Source organism: Anopheles bellator, chromosome 2 (genome assembly GCF_943735745.2).
Source record: "Anopheles bellator chromosome 2, idAnoBellAS_SP24_06.2, whole genome shotgun sequence".
In the NCBI taxonomy this organism is placed as follows: domain Eukaryota; kingdom Metazoa; phylum Arthropoda; class Insecta; order Diptera; family Culicidae; genus Anopheles; species Anopheles bellator.
The window spans coordinates 48,165,032-48,184,288 of record NC_071286.1 but is presented as its reverse complement, the minus strand read 5'-3'; the positions used below and the strand labels follow the sequence as shown (position 1 = coordinate 48,184,288).

Here is a 19,257-nt window from a genome sequence, read left to right as displayed (position 1 = left end):
AAATTACGCAAAGCCAGCAAAATCAGATTTTTTAGTGAGAAGATTTTGCAATCCAACAAGAACGAAGAGAAGGAAGAAGCGCACGCTATAAAAACTCATTGCGCTAGCCAGCACTAGGTGTCACTGTTGTGTGCCACTTTGGCGTGGCACGCAACTTTTTGCATGAAATTAATTTACTTTTTTTTATACTTTTTTTTTATGAAATTCGCTAAATCATGCAAACTAAATACAGTAAAAATAGCAAAAATTTAATAAAAATAGATTCGAAATTGCAAGGTTCTTACTTAACTATTTCAATTTAAATTTGTTTATTTACTAATCAATCAATTTATTTATTTCTTTTTATTGCTTTCAAAAATTTACATAAAATTTGACTTAAAATCATTCCTATTACGCGATCATAATTTGTGTGATCATTAGTAAACATTCACTGTTTTGACGTTAGTGTACTAAGAGCAGAATTTATAAAGGTTTTTTACGTACCTTAAGTGAAAAGTTTTTTTTCAGGGTATATACTTAACACATTTAAGGAACGGTCATATCTTTTCAGAACAACCCCTTTGTTTCTCCATTGTACACCTTCTGACCCAGTTTTGCTTCAGTAATACTGCGAACTGTAAAATAACTAGGTGAAAAGTGTAAGTGATTGAATAGCACTTTTTCCTTTAAACTTTACATAAAAACTTAAGCAAAGCCAAATTAAATGAATAGTGCTGCTGCTTACATTGCATAACTTTTTCGTTGGGACAGTTTTGGTAGATAATAAAATTGAAATAAATACACTTAAAAAGGGAAACTAAAATGCAGTATCTAGGTGCCTATTTTTTGACGGCTGTGTCCAACATTCGCATCACGTGTCTGCCGTTGATACTTTTGCCGTTGTTTTGCACATTCGTCTCGACTATAACAGTGAGGGCAATATTACCAAGAGCAATTATTAGAAACAGAAACGTTACTATGAAATTGTTCCTAAGTGTAGTTGCATACTTTGGGGTCTCTGCCATTGCAGTATTAGCTTGTGTGTCCACTGTCCGATTTGATAGCACTTGTCGCAAGGGGCAGATACGGAAATTTCTCGGAGCTGGGATATTCACAGGAAACGGCACACTTCTGTTGGATTCTACTGAAATCCATCCTTCTCGAGGCTGCTGCCATTCGTGTGTCAGCAATTAGGGGAGATCCTACCCATTGGCACGGCCATTAACACTATTAACCGTTCGAGGACAGGGCCGTCCGATCGGCAAGCAAGTAGCGAAGGTGAAGAAATGTCCCGCTGTTACGTTAGCGTTCGTAGCGATTTTTCTGCTTTTCCCAACATTTAAATACTCCTCCGATATGAGCTGCGACAAGGGCATAGTAATAAAGACATAGAGCAAAAGCAATTGCTTGGCAACCTTGAATCTTCCCGGCCTCGATGCGCGTCCCCGGCCTTTACGATCTTCAGAGTCAGTGGAGTATCTCGGGCGTGTGGACAACCATTCTTCGTCTCATGCGTCGCGGCACTTCGACGCTACCTTTAAGCCAAAGTACATGTGGATCCCGTTGTTTCTGGGAGGTGGTCCGGCGTAGCGGGACGTCCTAGCCGGCGAGCCTTAGTCGCTGGAAGATGTATGCTTTGTTTTGTGCTTTATAATTTGTTTTGAACAAACTAATAAACAAATAAAGCATCACACACTGTGCAGATAGAGAAACCAGTATGAGGCACCGTGCCAAAGTTGCCGACATGGAGCGTGGAGCAAGCTCGATGCATTTTGATCATGGCCCGCCAGCTGACACTCGAACGGTGCCGCTATCACACACATGTAAACATGATTGGTACAAACGATCAACAACCGAAAGGCGCTAATTACTTCGTAACTTCCGCTCCGATCAAAGTCGTGCAGCGACGGCACAGCACAGACCTCTTGGGGAGAGCCTCGTTCTTCCCACCTACAGATAGTTCCGACCGTTTACGACCGATGTACGCATTTTTGTATGACGTGAAAATTTGATATCACCTCCTTGAGCGTCGACAGATTTCTTCACTCAACCCCGCTTCACAGTCAGGATGGGCTCTAGCTACAGTTCATTGCAAGGGTCCAACGCTGAAGCAAGTCAACGAAATTGCTTTATAGCTTTATTAGACGCCTCTCACGAAAAGTAGTATAGCTACATACGCAGGACGGCACGGCTTCCCTTAACCGAAGCAGCGTATGCTTAACTGTACACTGTGGCCCGAACGGCAAAAGATTCCGCTAGGTAGGGCCAGGCCAGCAAGTAACAGGCAAAATATACGCATAGACTGTACGTTTCCCACTGTATGTATTTTCAAATAGTTAATTTTACAATTATAGTACCTTTCGCCAGGAGTCAGCCAGCGCTCCGAGACTGGTGCATGCGTGCCGCCCGGATGGGAAAGCGGAAAAAACACACACTTCCAAATGGTTGCCACGGACCGGAAAATACACGCATTTATGCCTTTATCATCCTTCGCTGCACGACGGGGAACCTGTTATCCGTACCCCAATAAAGCACCAACTCAGAGTCCGCCAACATCCCTAGAACGGACTATCTTCTTCATTTTATTGGGATCATTACGAGTGTAAACTAATAAAATGAGTACCGACAGCAACTACCAGTGGCTGGGGAAAATTATATGCACATCGCCCGTGTCGATCGTTCGTGTGCCTGCGATGTGCCTGGGTGTGTGTCGCAGGATCTATTGTTTCAAAAAAGTAAGTTGTACGACCAATTGGGGTGCATGTACCTAGCGAAGTTTATGTACGCACCTCTGATGGAATTGCGCCCTAAACATGTTTTTTCCTCACATTCAGCGGCCTCTTGCCTTTACCGTGTTGAATATTAGCAGCGTAGCACGATCCTTCCGGACTCGGAAACCGTGCTCAAAATATTCGAAATTCGTGAACATATAAACTAATAAACTTGTAAAACCATATTCCTGTTCCTTGCGTGTCTTCGAACGTTTGTGTTCCAAAGTGAAAGGTAAATTTGCTTCTCCGATACCCGATACTGTTATCGAAGTCTGCAACATTCGCTAACTGTTCGACAAAAGCCCCACTAGATAAAGCATGGCTCTACTTGACTGCACCAACGGAGTAGATTGTGCGTCTCAAGAATCTTCCAACGTTCAAATCATGCGACCTTCAGCGTTTCGCCCGTTTCGGCACACAACAACATTTCCAACACACCAGAAACATATGATGAATTTCTTTTTCGGCATTTCCCGTCCGGAGGAGACCGAAAACCAAACCCCAGAACGGGCCCTCGCTGGAACAACGGTTGAAGGGCCAACTAATAAATTAAAATCGTGGCACACACGCCGTGCCGGGTTCGCGGTTGATGTCGACAAGTGTTTCTTGCGTGCTAATAGTAGGACAAAATTGCAACCTTCTGGCAAGCATACAGGGGAGATAAAAGTCAATTCCCTTTCAGTGCCACGGCGGTTGCCGGCGTCGGTTTTGTGTGGTAGGGTTTTAAAAAAATCCAAGTTCCAAGACTAAAATTATGTGGCGACAGTTACGCGACATTTACTCTCCATGGGGCGTATAAAAGGCAGATTCATCTTGCGCGAAAACTACAATTTAATTATTGTATGCTCATTCACAACGAACTGATACCGAGAGGTTAGGGCCCGACTTCCAGGAAAGATGGTGCCATCAGCAGCGAAACCGAGCCCTTGCGAAGGATGACCTTGATCTTGGCGTCATCGTGTCGTCTGATTGGCTCGTTGCGCGTCCTCGTAATCCGGATTACCAAAATCAGTAATGGAACCAATCATGGCCGAACGAAACACCTTACTGTTTGCCCAACTGTGAAGCGATTATCCAGTCCTAAGCTGTCGCCATGGTCCACGCACTCCTTCGACACCCCACGTCGAATGGCCGTACGTCCTCCGGATGGCGCGAGGTAAGATTTTTACCGATAAACGCCACCCCGGTATGTCACACCGCATCGCACCGCGTGAAGCGACGTGTGCATCCTGCACCGTTCTCCGCTTTCCTTTCGCGTATCCTTCGTTGCCAGTTGGAAGGACCCTCCCTGTGGCACTTTGTCGCCCTTTTATCGCCTTCTTTCCTGCCTCTCGGCCCAAGCCAAAGCGAAAGGAAAGGGAACTCAGACCATCTGTTTCGTTTTGCGTCTCACAGTTGCAGTTCCGATGGGTCCTGCCGGGCTACGGGCCGCGGTTTTCCTCCCAGGCACAGCTTACCGCAAATGCATCAACGACTCGGCAGGGCGACCGTTCTCGGGCCTACGTCACAGCGCGTCTCCCTGGGATCGATTATCTGCCGGACGGTTGATGAATTCTCGGGACGTCGTGGGGAATCGTGCCCCAGGAGCACGCCGCACGTGTGCTTTGCATATCCTTGTTCCGGTGTCCGGTGCACACTTAAAGAAGGCTCTCGATACCGAAGATTTGTTTCCTTTAAATGTTTTCCTTTATCTACTTCTAAGTTCTGTTCGCTCGCCACTTCACTGCCCGTTAATGTACAATTCGCTTACAAATCTAATTAATTTCCATCACAAGGGTCGCTGGGTAACTTTGGCCGGCTGCCATTGGGCGCTTCGGAAGGGGGTCTCGGAAAGGCTCACGCAAACGTGGGTGTGATGCCAGACGACAGTGGGTACTGCACTCGTTCGTAGGGAAACGGGGCACGCGGAATACTGTGCTGACCAAAGTGTGGATGCTGCGGCTGCGGCTGCGCTGGTGGCTGATAGTACTCCTGCTGATACGGCCACTGACCGTTGGAAGTATTGTTGACCGGTCCCTGGGACTGCTGCTGGTAGTGGTGGTGGTGGTGAAGGTCTAGGTGCTGGGCCTCTTGCTGCTGGACTCCACCGTAGGAAACCGGTATTTGCGACGCAGCCATCGCAGGCATCTTCAGGCCAGACTGTGACAGGTCTCCTTCGAACGCGGCCAGCTCGGGCGTCGTAGAGGTCGACTGGTAATCTTTTTTGGCCTTCATGCGTCGGTTCTGGAACCAGATCTTAATCTGACGCTCGGTCAGATGGAGCGTATGGGCAATCTCGATTCGGCGCCGTCGCGTGAGGTAGCGATTGAAGTGAAACTCTTTCTCCAGCTCCAGCGTCTGGTGCCGGGAGTACGATTGGCGCGTTCGCTTCGCCGTTTCTTTTGCGTTTTCTGTAAGATCGAAGAGGGGACAATTAGTTGGCAAGCTCGTTCGCCACTTCCGGCAGCCTCCGTACGTACCTTCGGCATCGCCATGCTGCACCCATTTCGCCACATTCATCGCTTCCGATGGCATCGCACTTTCCAGGCCCTTCGGCGAGAGAGGCGGAGTGCTAACGCCATCGTATCCGGGAGTTCCGGGGTGCTGACCCAGGAGGCCGTACTTGGGCCCTTCGAGCGATTCGTAGTCATGCTTCGCGGCGCTGTCCAACAGACTGTCGATGCTGTCGTCCGTTTTGTTCGGAGACATTGGCACGATGTCCGGCACGAGGCGATCGCTCGCGGCCGGCGACAAGCTAGCGGTGCCACATCCGGTCAGCGTGCCGGTTCGGGCGTAGTGCGGGTTGTATTTCAGCTTTTTGGCCGGATTCGTGAGCAGCGCGCGCAGGGCCGGCGAGTCCTGTTCAGGGGACGCCACCGACGAGGCTTCGTCGTGGTCAGCGGAACTTTTTCTCTTCAGCGCGTTTCCGGTCGGCTTGCTCAACGGTTCTGGATCGGTTTTCTTCGCGTAGAGCGCCTGCCGCACGGGATCATCCATTGCCGAGAGCTGCGTGTACTGCGTGTACTGGCCGGTACTGGCTGGCTGCTCTATCGCCACGTTCAGCGGCGCATGCGAAGGCGCGATCGGGTAGTACTGATAGTTGTAGTACGAGTCCAGATGAGCCGGGTGATGAGCCGCGTAGTGAGACGGTTGCCCCGAAGAGTAGTACTGATTGGCAGCGTACTGCTCGCTGCCATTGCACTGGTACTGACCGGAGCCGTACCCCGGAGCGACTGGTTTTTCCAGTTGCGGCAGATGCTGCTGCGGAGACGGCACACCACTTGCCGGTTGGGGCTGGAGTCCGGCATTTTCTGCGTACTGAAAATTGCTCACTTGGCTGTACTGTTCCTGGCACGGCTGAGAGTAGCCATAGCAACCGTAGTTTGTCTGGATATCACTGTAAAATGAGTTCACTGTGGCCATAGCTTCGCACCACTGCCAGGGAGCACCGTTCGCCGCCGAGAGTATTATCCTGCGAAGATGGAGACGATTTGGTGTCGCGTGACGTGCACCTCCGTGGTCCTGTTTTGTACGGTTACGAATCCCGAATGGCTACCGAATTCGTGGTGTTGTCGATTTTTGACAACTTTATTTTTACCTCGCCCCGCAACCCGAGCTAGGCACACGGCACACGACTAAACCGGGCACGAAGGGTAGCAAAATAAATACAATAAAATGTAGTTGCATCCCTTGCACACTGCAGCCCTCCGCCGGTTGACCTGAACGCCCGTCGCCGGGCCTGCAGCCGGCCTGCGGTAACGAGAGAGGGAAAGAGAAGGGAAACACAGAGCCTGGAACGGAGCCTGGCGGGTCAAAATGCATGGCCAATGCTTCCCCTCCCGAGCCATGTGCGAAAGTGCATGCCGAATACATAAGAACGGAGTCCTAGCTCGGTGGCCTCTGTCGCACGCACTTTCTTCGACAATTTTTCCGGGACATTCGAAAGTACATAAGCCAAATCACACGCCACCGAAACCGATGGACCCAAGGATCGTAAAATCGCAGGTTAAGTGATTTTTCCATGCGCATTCCCGGATTTCCGAGGATTCGAGCGGCCATCCTCGGGCAATGTTTTATAGTTATTTTGTGTAAACATTCTGACGTGCGAGATTGTGAAGGACGCTGCGAGCGTAGGTGGCCCGTCAAGGCTGGCGGGAAGATGGCAATTAGCATAATTGAGACGTCCTTGCGTTGATGGGCTGCAACGATGGCACGCTTATAAGCGAAGCCTCCAAATGTCCGACGCGTGGTCCTGAAGTGAAGCTTCAATAAAGCCTGACCTCGGCGTAGGGGGCACACCATTCAAATCTAGCATTGAAATTAAATGTCCCCGGTAGCCGAAGCGATTCCGCAGCGAAACACACTCCCGAGCCGTGTTAACAGCTTCACTTCCAGAAGTTCCAAATTGTAAATCACGGCATTCCAGAGAAATCTCGTGAGCAAATTTCTGGCCCTGGAAGATGAAAACGTTTTCCAATACACACGTCCTGTTGAAAAGCCAAACTCTGGCACCTCCGCTAAACTGTTGAGCTGCCAATCGTGCCATCCGGCAGAAGCCGTCGAAACACGATCGTTTGAGGCCAATTGAGGAGTGGTGAGGATATTGAAACATGTGACAAACCTTCGCGGTCCTGGCCACCCTCCGCGAGGCTGGCAGGACTCGGTGCAAGTCTTTTTTGTTGCCGCTTCCCTTAGCCGAATTGATCGTTCAATCGACGTTCGATTCTGATTTCGGTTCCCTCCCTCTAGCGTAAGGGGCGCCCTCCGATTTCCGGGGTGCGCCCGAAATAGAGCAGGACGCTTCCGGGCCACGGGAGGTAGAATACGCACTGGAAATGTCAGAAAATTTTTAGCGATAAAAGTATGGAATGAATTAAATAAATAGTCATAAATTAAGCTCCTGTGGCATGCTCGGTGAAACAATTGTTGTGCGGAATTTCGCACACAGAACCCCGGGGCCCCGACACACGAGAACAAGGGGGCACCGGGGCCACCGAGGCACGCGACGGATCGGGGATTGAACATCATTTATCTCTCCGATATCGACAAGGATATGGACCACACCGTTGCCGGCGCCGGGCCAGCGGAAAGCGACAGATGTAAGTCGGGGTCAGAAACGAAGGGCTCTAAACAGACGCAACAGTCACAAGTTCTGAGCCAGTGACCACACTGTCGCACACACGAAGAACGGTGGGACGTTAGCGGGGAACTAGCCGATCGCCGAGCCATTAATCATTCTACGGAAGCTGCATCGCGAGCAGGACTTTACCAGGCGATTGATCGCGGGAGTGTTGCGATAGGAGCATTCGGTTTTCTTTCGTGACATTCACAGGCTGATTGTAACTGCCTTGAGCACTGCTTCTAGGACAAGATTAGGCGCATAACATTGCCGAAATATTATGCTGTACCTGTTGAGGCCCACGACAATGACGATAAAGTGCCATAGTCTTAACACACGCCCGCCTACCAGACTAAGGATTAGCGCGTCGTAACATTGTCGAGGATTGTCTGCATTCTTTTCCTATTCCTTTGAAGTAGTCCTATGTTTCAAGGTGCTCAATATTTCATAACAAAATAGGAAGGCACCACGTCATGATCGATCGGGACTCTTCTACCCAGATTCCCGATTTATTTTTCTCACTTGCCAAGGAGATGTGCATCGGCCAGGGTAAACTGTAGTCTAGCGTGGGGTGCCACAATGAAGGTAGAGAATTGAAATCCGTACGAGCAAGCAGCAGCTCTAGGATCCGAAAGTGCAAGCCTGTGGTAACGTGTTAGGCTTGGTAATGGTGCAGCATGTAATGAAAAACAATTATCTCCCGCATAACGGACTTTTTACCTACACGAGTGCGAGTGTGGAGGTAGAACTGAGAACATCTAATGTCTGCACGGATTGGAAGACTTTCCCATTTGCCTTTTGCTGTTTTGTTAGAGGTGTAACTTTTACCGGGTAATATGCCTGAGCTTACCTGCTAACGGTGTCTGCCATTAAAATCGTGAAGCAAACCATGAATTCAGCATTAATGATTTAATTGTATGAAAAAATGATAATTCTTTTCAAACGGTAGCTTAGATTTGAAGTAGCCTCAACCTGAACATTAACATGCAATTTCAAGAGACACGGAGTTGAATGGTAAATAAAGAAACACACCGCCGGAGGCCAGTGTGTTTGTTTTACATAATTTATTTATTACACTACTATCAAATTGATGTCAGGTCAAAGTTTCTAATGGCCCCATCTAAACCAAGTTTACAATCAATGAGACACGCGTCGAAGGTGCAGAAATCTAAAACAGTTATTCGTTGTTGCCTAGAAATGTTCAAATCTAACCGAGAAGAGATACGGTTATATGAACGTAACAAAGCAAAGGATGGCTCGGGCTATCTATCGTTCGATGTATGCACCCATGTTGCGATAAAAAGACCACGTTAAAACCAATTATCTATTATAATGAAGGCTCGTCGGTTCAGCTGACGTCAACTCTGTACAAAAATAGCATACACTTCATGCTGTCGTACCTTTGGTGTGAATTAGCCGACTTTCTTCCTTCGCGTCTACTCTTAGTTGTACTACTAAAGTTTCTTACCTTTTTTATTAAATATCCTTAAAACGCTATAGGTACTTAATATTGACGGCAAAGAACGTACAAAACTTGCTAACAAAACCAAAGTTCTATGGAAATTCTAAACCAACTAGTAGCGAGTCATTCAAGAAGAATAATGTTGTTGTTTGTACATTTATTAAACGTTTGTGTAAAAACTTGCAGTGTGGACTTTGCTTGATTTCCGTTGCTGATGATCATTGGTCTTGTGGAACCTTCAGCATTTTTTATTTACAAAGAAGAACCTTTTACCACAAATACGACATTTGTGTGCCTGCTGTACTTTTCATAACGTTCGATTCGTACAATCCGTTGGATTATTTTGAGAACACATGAAAATGAATATGTTGGTGAAAGTGTAGTATCTCCCTTTTTTCTGGTCCTTCAGCCAGTACCAGCCGAGTTATACCCATCTCTTTTTCATCGAAAAAGTTATGCTATTTTGGTATGCGAAGATAGGTTGAATGATTGTTCCAGATTTGAAATTTATGGTCTAAATACCATTTAATGTTTACGCAAAAAAAACGAACGAGGACAAGGTTTAGTCACTACGGGGCCTTTGTATTTCTCACCAGTCATCAGAAAACTTTAGACCAATCCCTTCGCAGGTTGAGCCTCGTTTTCCTTTATTTAATATTTTTGGTAAGGATAAAAGGAAGCACCAAAACAAACTCATAAACTATACACAACCCATCAAGGCATTGATCAGCCAGGTGATAGGGTACGCAGGAAAACGCATATATTCCATTCAAGACACCCGAAACGACCGAACTCGCACTACCGTGACACACTGCCACTCCCTCTCAGGGCGGTTAGAATCACTCAACCGTAGCCGACCTCAAGGCTAGAACGACTCGGCCAGTGGAGACAACCTGTGCGCTAATAAATTACAATAATTTGTTGAAATTTATAATTTATTTCTTCATTTTCAATTCGTGATCGAGTTGCTTGATTCTCATCCAGTGACAGTCCTCTTTCGGGTGAATGCCGGATTCGCGGTCTACACGATTAGTGTGCCCGGGCTCCACTCCAGCCATGGCCTATCTAATCGAGCCGAAGGTGCAGTCCGCGGCTCACCTTGCTCAGCGTACCATATCGTACACATAAGCGCCGACACTCCGCGGCATGACACAAAACGAGTTGATGAGGGTGCGTAAATATTCACTAAGCTTTGGTTGGAGCTTTCCTCAGACGAAGTAAGCAGAAACAACGGAAAGAACGATCAAACTACGCTCTCCGCGGAATAATTTATTAGGTTAAAAATTAGTTAATATTTAATTTATGGCGTTTTGGTTCAAATTTCCACATGGGACCAAGCATGATGTTACCACGTAGGGCGGTCGGCAGAGCAAACACGAAGGTTGGAAGAAAAAAAATGTTTAGGTACGCAAAAGCCGGAGGTCCATAACAAAAAGGCAACGAATTATCGCTGAAGACCGCTTCGAAAACAACGGAAACTAGGCAACCGCTCGAACTAATTTATATGAGAACTCTCGGCCGCTCGGCCGGACCTGTCATGGCTACGCGGTAAGGATGGTTATTTGGGCGACGTTAAACGACGCGACGCTTTTAAGAGCTTGGCTCCATTCATTCCGTTTGTCTCGGTTGGTGCGAAAGAAAATTTATGCCCTTTTAAGCTATGCTTTGACGTTTCTTGGCTGGTCTTACCTTACTTTTTTATTTATGATAAAATTTGAGCTTTTATCTCCACACGACGACGTTCGCGTGATTCCTGTGATCCGCATCTCGGTCTTACGGAACACAAACTCATTGAATAAAAAGGCCATTTCTTGCTCTTCGCTTCATTCGACTTACTGTGGCGAAGGAGTTGGACAGTTGGTTTGGAAATAGAAAACACACGTCACATTCAACCCTTTTCGTAGGGGCAGTTATCGTATTCCCATCACCGGGCCTAACATTCATCCAATACAGTTATCCGATTCGCCACTACCGGTTGTAATGTAATCCACCGTTCGCCAAGATGCAGGGAGTGTAAAGATGCTGGAAAGACGAACGCTACCAAAGCTGGAGATAAATCTTGAAACAAGGTTAAAATTAATTAGAAATCATCTCGGGCGCTGTTTTTGGTTTGCGAAACACTCCGACTCGCGCTGCGACCGATATACACCCAGCATTGCGCCTGAGCGGGATGGGAATAGTCTTCGGTACAAGAGAATACGTTAGAAGATCCAGCGGATCGTGAAGCCATGTGAGCCGGAGATATAAATTTCAGAACCCGCCGCCACAGCGCAGAAATGTGCTTCTGTCTCTTAGCATTTTTCCACAGTTTAGTACGATCACGATGAATCGTCGCAAAGTTCAAGGCGGTGTAGTGCGGCAAAAAAGGATTTTCAAACCAAGTCAAACTTAATTTTCAGATGAAAAAGTAGCTGATAACGATCACATTTAGTTTTAAGTATGTGGTCATTAAAATTTTTCAATTTTCAACCACTGGTGTTGAATTTGTTTATTTCTTTTTGTTGCCGACTGGCGCTTTTTGTGGTGACGGTCGTTCGCTGGCAGGTTGCCGACTGATCTCATGTTTCCACAACCGAAATATTTTTTCCTATTCTTTTAGTTTTATTGTTTTGTTTCTTTTCCCCACTGCCCACGTCCGAGGTCGAACGGAAGATGAAAAAAGCAAAACCACCTCACGCTGCTCTTTTCGGATCGTTGATAGTCATCACCTAGCGTTGATCCTTTTAAATGCGGTGATTGCACTCCTGTAGTGATTGTAATGCAACTTTTTTTTGTCGACGTAGGATCAAATTACTTTACCTAACTTCACCCGTTCTACAGGCACCATCTATACATCTGACTTTGTGCAGTTTGCTTTCAGGGGTGACACCTCGTAATGTGGAGAATCGTGCGAAATTTTCCCAAACGGGCAACCTAAACAATAATTCTTGTTTAAGCCACTGGTTTCATTTAGTTTTCTTACCGTGTACAGTTCTTTAAAATTTAAAGTTTCGTCACCCAGGAAAATGATACTCCTGTGCCTTGCAGTTCACTCCGACATGAAACGGTAGCATGCAGTTTCGGGACTCCGAAATGTATATGATCAGTGCCGAACACTTTGCGCTACACGGAAGCTTTGAACCTTTGTTTTAACATCCACAACACAATAGCACGCCGTACTACTCAAACAGTACTTTTCAGGAATACAGGATCCTTTAAAGATGCGGCTAAAGTTGGTAAATTTTTTCTTGCGCGGTGTTTGTTACGGTAAATACCTTACAATACCAGAGTTTGGGCTTGAGATGGGATGAAAATGATTTTACCTTTAAAATTACATGTTGTTACATTACATTTGAAAATACATTTACTGAACATTTACTGAAAACAACTCATCTGACATTGGTTATAGCGCAAATATTAATAATACAGTATGATATTATTTATTATAAGGTTATTTTATAAGGCATAGTTTTTTTCACTACAGTACGATTCCAGCATTCTGGGATCGTTTTGACAATGTCCTCGACTAGAGCACGAGTTTACCAGCGATCGGGGTTCGGTAGTTTATTTTTCGCAACAAACACCGTTGTCACAAACCAATAATATGACAGTGGTTGATATCTAGCCAGCAGAAACAAGACAACCATGTTTTGATGTACTCCCGACTCCCGTGCTCCCGGCTTGACTTTCAAGAATGAGAGCAGAGTTCCGACGAATAAGATAAAAAGCATTGAAGTTGCGTGTGCAAAACATTTCCGCTGAAAGAGAGAAGAATTATAAATGGGCCTCTTTTGTGAAATACCGCCAACAGATACCATCAGCCATGAGATGTTACTGCTGTTGCTACTGATTCTGGTTTGCTGGGTGCAACTATACCATACGGAAGAAACGCAGTTATGTTAACGCAGACCAAGAGAAACAAAACGTCGTCGCGTTTCGATGACGGGATGTTGCTCGCCTAGAATGAACCTTTCCGGTGTTATTTGTGCGTTTGGTTGGAGAGAAATTAATTTCTATCCTATCTTTCCTTCAAGGTCGACACGCATTCCAACGGAAAGTCATGCGATGTGTAGGGTAGTTGGGTGGTATAAGAATAACACTTCTCCACGGACCAGCCACCCATCGACAAATGAGCGACTTTAAAGCGTCTCCGAAAGCGGCACGCTTTAACTTTTCGCAACACGCTCCACAGCCACATTCCGACGAAGCAAACAAATAAACAAACAACGGTTACACTACAGCCGGAACTCGTCAAGATCGAGGAGAAAATTGATTAATGAATGTTCCTGTTCAACCCGCATCGTCTCCCCTTCAAATATGTAAAGGCGTCGACGGCACGCAATCACGTACGTTCTGCGACACTACCGCCGTGCCTCCAAAGTCTAGAGCACTAAAGTATTTGTGGGAAGCGTAACGCGTAACGATTTGCACCGTGGAAACCAATATGCGATCGCCAATAGGCAGAACGAAGAAGAGTCGACGGATGGTGGGTGTGTTTTAAAAGAGCCATTTGCCTGCTAAAACAATTACTGTTGAAGGAAACATGACACCTTACAACATTCATTGAGTTTTTCATCCATTTGGACAGGGTTGACCTGTCAGACGAATTTTCATTGGAAAATATTTGCTTCCCATCGACTATCAGCAGCTTTATACGTTAGCCAATAACCGGAACCACAGATATCACCGTTCTGTAGCATAACCGGTTGGAAGTTCAGCTTCTAACCAGCTTCCGGCCGGGCGGCGTCTAACTATGGGCTGCAAGATAAATGGAAAATAGCAAATACATATAACGTGTCAATGTCACGACCCTTCACAGGATTTCAGAATGTTCGTCTTTTTTGGATTGTGTAACCAGAAAGAGTTGGGGAAGTATCACCGCCTTCTTCCATGAGTCAAATCCATGAGGCGGTGTTCCATTTACAGAAGCAACAGAAGTGGTATTGATCCGACGCTTGCCCGGAAGCTGCTATCGATTTTCCAAAAAGTATCGATCTCACGGTTCGTGAAAATATTTTTGAAATTCAACTAGTTTTTAGTATGTGATTGCTCTGTGCGGTTGCGTGTCCTTTGATTGTGTAAAAGTACTTTGCACTGTACTGACATCTAGCGTTTGATAGGGCAATTAGAAGATCCTGCAGGGCAGGCAAAAAAGGACACTGGCAGAACACAGGACAAATGGATTTCAAAGCAAAATGTCTGTCGAAGGCAGAGGGAAATATAGAATAGATAAGTCTGATTGGATTTTCATTTTGATTTCTTACTATACGGCGTACTACCCTATAAATATGGGTCAGTCCGTTCCTCTAAGATAAAAAATCATACTACCCTGAGCTTGCTGACTGGTTATGTTAACTAATGCCATGAAAATCATCACACTTTAGGCTGGGATATGACACTCTTTCTCTGTATCTTTAATAATGTGTTGTATTCTTATAGTATGAATTTTGGAAATATTATGTGAACAATAAATTTGGTTAGCGAATGTGGTCTGGTAATTATACAAACCAGGCCACATTCGCTAACTAAATTTAGCATCTACTAGTCATTTCACATGATTATTTTTGATACTTAAATATGCTTAAAAGTCATCAATGCCATCTTAATTTCAAATTTAAGTATAGAGCAATGTTTGAGTGTATAGTGAAAAACATCGAATCATTTTCTTCAATTTTTTAGAATTTTTGATTACTTAAACAATTATTGCAAAAAGCTGTCGGTATAAATAGTTATGAAAATATTTACAAGACATTTACGAATAACAATTTATCTTTTTCATTTTACGGTATAAATCCAGTAACATGCAAATCTGAGATAAAATGTTATGATGATAAACTGTGTGAAATAAGATGAGGTGAACTTTTCACACTATCTAACCGCTCTCACTACGTAACTTACTGCAAAGTAACCAAACCAATCGATTAGAAAGGCTTAATATTCAACCAGTTTCGGTGTCATTTTCCAAAAAACAAATAAGTCAAGCCTAATGGATAAACATACAACCTTCGTTTGTACAACCTAAGAACCTTAGTTATTAATGTATTCGGTGGTCAATATTGAAATCAGCATGGAAAAAAATACCTTGAAAACCCTTTCCCAGAAAGAAGAAATTAACACTGCATACGTGAGCGTGACTCCATTAGCAAATTCGGATATTTGCACCAGTTTATGGTCTCCCAATTTCTTATGCGGGCCTTGTTAGACTTCAAAGCTTCCTAGCAAACAGAGACTCCGAAACGCGAACATAAATTTTAATGACCACTTATTTTGCGATTTTTCGTCTGCAAAATCCTTTGGTTTGCTTATCTTTTACTCCACATCTTTGCATTTCAAGGTCCTACTTGATATGTGCTCTGCACCCTCTTGTTATGAAGGACACCGTACTATCGGACGCCCGTATCTTCTATCGCCTCAAGCTCCCATAACCTGTTTACGATCGAGAGTAAAGCAGCTCGCACACATAAAACTGCAGTGGAAGTGTGCGCGAAGAAGGGGTCACGAATAAAAGAACAAAAGAAAACCTGCCACGGGCATAAAGGACCTCACCTTAATCAACGCCCACTTGATGCTACTGCGCGGCACAGTTCCGAACGACACGTCGCATCGCTTGGCTGCCGAATGTAGAAAAATTTGGCGCTTGCGTGCTCGCGACAAGCTTTAGCGTGGGGCAGCATAGTAGCATTATCCAACCGTTTTATGCGCGAACTTTGGAGAAACAGGACGAACATGTGAGCCGGACTTAGGAGCGTCCGTTCGACGGATGTCTACCGGATTTTATTTTGGTTGGCTACCGGATTCAGTGATCAGCAAAACAACGGCCTGCAATTACAGGGCTATATCGACATTTGGAGACCACTATCTTTCGAACTATTGGGAATCGGAAAGCTTAATGCATTAAATTTATTCTTGAACATTAGGTTTATTGACATTAAGATCCGTTGAATAGTTTACCATGGTATAGCATCTTTAGGAAGGGAAGTATTGTGTGCTTTATTTTACTGTAAGTGATTGTTTATCATTCGTGATGATTATGACATTTTTGGATGTGGGTATACGACCTCTGTCTTATTATCATTATTATTTAGTACGTATTATCACATTATTTTGTTAAACACATGTTGGTATCGTCGCATTACGGTTAACATAAAAAACACCAAAAGGCTTGTTCACAAGTTTTTTGTTACGGATCACAGTATGGCGAAATTCATCGAAAAAACATTTCCTACTGTGTAATTCAAAAGGCTTTTATGTAATCCAATTCATACCAATTCGAAAATTTCAATGTATTCTTCTTATTAGCTGCAAAATTTTCTCATGTATAATTTTGTTTTTTGCCTCAATTGCCTCAAAAATTTGTGCCTCGTTTATCCATTTCGATAGGCACATATAATACAATATTTAAAAGTTGTGGTCACAAAGAAGGTGGACTTAGTGGCCCTGCTTGGTGGCTAAATTTACATGTCAAATTATTTCATTTAAGGGTCTGGTTTCATAAGTAGTAGAGGCTTATGTTTTTTTGCACCTAAAATCGCTTATTTATCGTCGCTACATATTCAAATAGTGGATAAATTAAAAATAAACTTAACTAAGAAACATGATGCTCTTGTGATTGTTAGTATATTTGATATTTGAATAAAACGTGTTCGTAGAAAACATTACAGGGTTGCAGTGGATGAAACGATCGAGTTCTTTAATAACTTCACAAGTGCAACTTTAGCTGTAGCTTATTCTGGTGCATTTTAAGAAACATCAAATATGGTGTATTGAAATATTTCTTAAACAGTGTCGCAACTGTGGAGTGGAATCCAACTGCGACGAAACTGAAATACGAATTCTACGAGCCTCGAGCGAGACAGTATATTTTGAGTGGGAGCAAAAAGTATGGCACTGCCTTATTTTGCAAAAATCAATCAAATTACCATAACGCATTATTGGTATTATTGTTACTGAAACAGACAGACCCATTATTAACTTCTCCCAAATCTTATTGTGTTTTTGCTCTGATCAGCACAAGCATCAAAGGTGTAGATTACAGTCTTTCCCAAACCGTTTATGTCAACGAAATATCACCTGAGTTTTGGGATAATTTATTTTGCAACAGCATCCAACGTCACGAGTTGTAAACAGTGATGCTGCTGCTACTGTTTCCATATTATTTCGATGCATTCCCATACGTTTAGCGAAAACAAACCACCTACCAGTGTTCGTTCAGCGGCGTTGTGTCGATGAATTGAGAGTCGATTCAGAATAGCTTCGCTCTTTTCCCCCACGCGCGATCGCTTGCGTGCTCCTTTTCCTTCGTACGTACGGATGTGAACGAAGCTTTATTTATGACTGTTGCGTTAGCCATGCGCGAAAGCATTCTCTTTCTCGCTTGCGCGTGTTTCAGACTTGTTCTCGTTTCCGCCTCAGATGGTTTGTATCATAAGGGGCGGGAACTTTCGGCATTGTTGTCTCAATCGGTTCGAAGTGCCGACTCTTTCCTTCACATTCGGAAAACACAGAAACCGGCAAAATACTGCTAAAAAACGCATAAAACATAGCTGATAGAACAATGGAAAGAAAAGAGAGGCCGCTAGCAGGCCCTTTCGCTTTAGCCCTCTCTGATGACACCACGAAGGGATGCAAGCGACGGCATGCTCGGATGCGCGAGGCATTCTGTTTCGTGTCGACGAAACAGATCTTCTTGGTCGATTCGAAGAACATGTGAAATCGACGAAAGCGTCTTCCAAGGCAAACATGCTGTTCCGTTTGTCATATAAAAGAGACGGAAAACCGGAGAACGAGACAGTAGGAGAGCGTAGGAAAAAACGACCTACTCTCAATCAAGGGTGCAAGAGGGAGAAACACGATGTGCCCAGAAACACATGATGCCAGGTTGTAGTATGGTTAAACATCGATAATCGTCATCAACTTGCGACAGTCGTACTAGAACCGCGAGGGCACACAACCGCAGCCGGAACGAGTGAAACGCGAACGGCGAGTTTTGACATTTATTTAGTGATCTCGCCTTAAAGTGGAATTGCTCATTCAAGGAGATGGGATCACTCGAATTTAAAACGTAGAACAAAGGGCAATGTCAATGTTCTCATTTGTTTTGCGCTATTGCATGTGTATATTGTGCATTTATGATCGCAAATGCGTTAATCCGCCTTTCTGCATAGGTGATGCAAAAGTGACAGGCCTTTGCTACAAAGTGAAATTCAACGGAAACATTAGTGCATTAAATCAACTTCCGATGAAGATACACGGCAAACGGGAAAAGCATCACAGTTAGTGTCGCCGGTAGTGAAGGTGAATGAAGCTGAAGCTGGATTCAAGAGGATTCAGGAAAATTAAAGTAAGAAAGGCGTAAGAATTGTGATTTGTTGCAATGGTTCCTTGCCAGTCTATAAGTCCTATGATGCTACAAGTACTGCCGAAAATTCACGTTTGGAATGCGCCGTGCGGTGTGCTGTCGAAAATGTGAATGTACAACAGCTGTCGCTGGAAGTACGATCCTTTCAAAGTATAAAAACAAAAACAAGTGTATATAAAGCAAACGGCTTAAGAAAGTTTATCAACCAAGTTCATGAAAGAATGGAGAAACTTACTACTGATACATTATAGAACACTTGGCCTAACGCAAAATTCTGTGCGCCTTACAAACCATGAAGAATGTGAAAGTTGCACACACCAAAACAATGATTGTCATGGCAGTTACTACTAGTATAGTGGTTCTAAGATTTCAACCCCGATACGAAGTAAAAGCAAGTGATTGTCAGACGGTCATGGAATAGAATTAACATGTAACAAATAACAAAACTGGTTATGCGCCAAAACAATCTGCAATCTGTAATGTTTGAACAGGACCCGTTAATCATTAGATTTCCGTTTGTTCCTTCTCTTTGTCTGATTGCGTCGCTGATTGTGTTATTCATTGCTCTATTTATGGATTCAAAAAGTGCAAAACTGGCAGCAAGTGGTTG

General features: G+C 44.6%; 1 protein-coding gene across 1 annotated transcript; it reads right to left on the bottom strand.

Annotated features, from left to right (window-relative positions):
• Positions 1–4,586: 4,586 nt before the first annotated feature.
• LOC131207635 (segmentation protein fushi tarazu) lies at positions 4,587–6,152 on the bottom strand. The gene is made up of 2 exons (XM_058200257.1): positions 5,210–6,152; positions 4,587–5,140 (listed from the first exon to the last, which is right to left on the bottom strand). Exons 1-2 carry the CDS (start codon positions 6,150–6,152, stop codon positions 4,587–4,589), a joined length of 1,497 nt encoding a protein of 498 aa, XP_058056240.1.
• Positions 6,153–19,257: the final 13,105 nt, after the last annotated feature.

Excerpts from the sequence above, each read along its gene's own strand:
- LOC131207635 (XM_058200257.1), bottom strand. The coding sequence starts at position 6,152 with ATGGCCACAGTGAACTCATTTTACAGTGATATCCAGACAAACTACGGT. Across the intron at positions 5,141-5,209 it reads GCAGCATGGCGATGCCGAAG|AAAACGCAAAAGAAACGGCG; the intron begins GTACGTACGGAG and ends TCGATCTTACAG.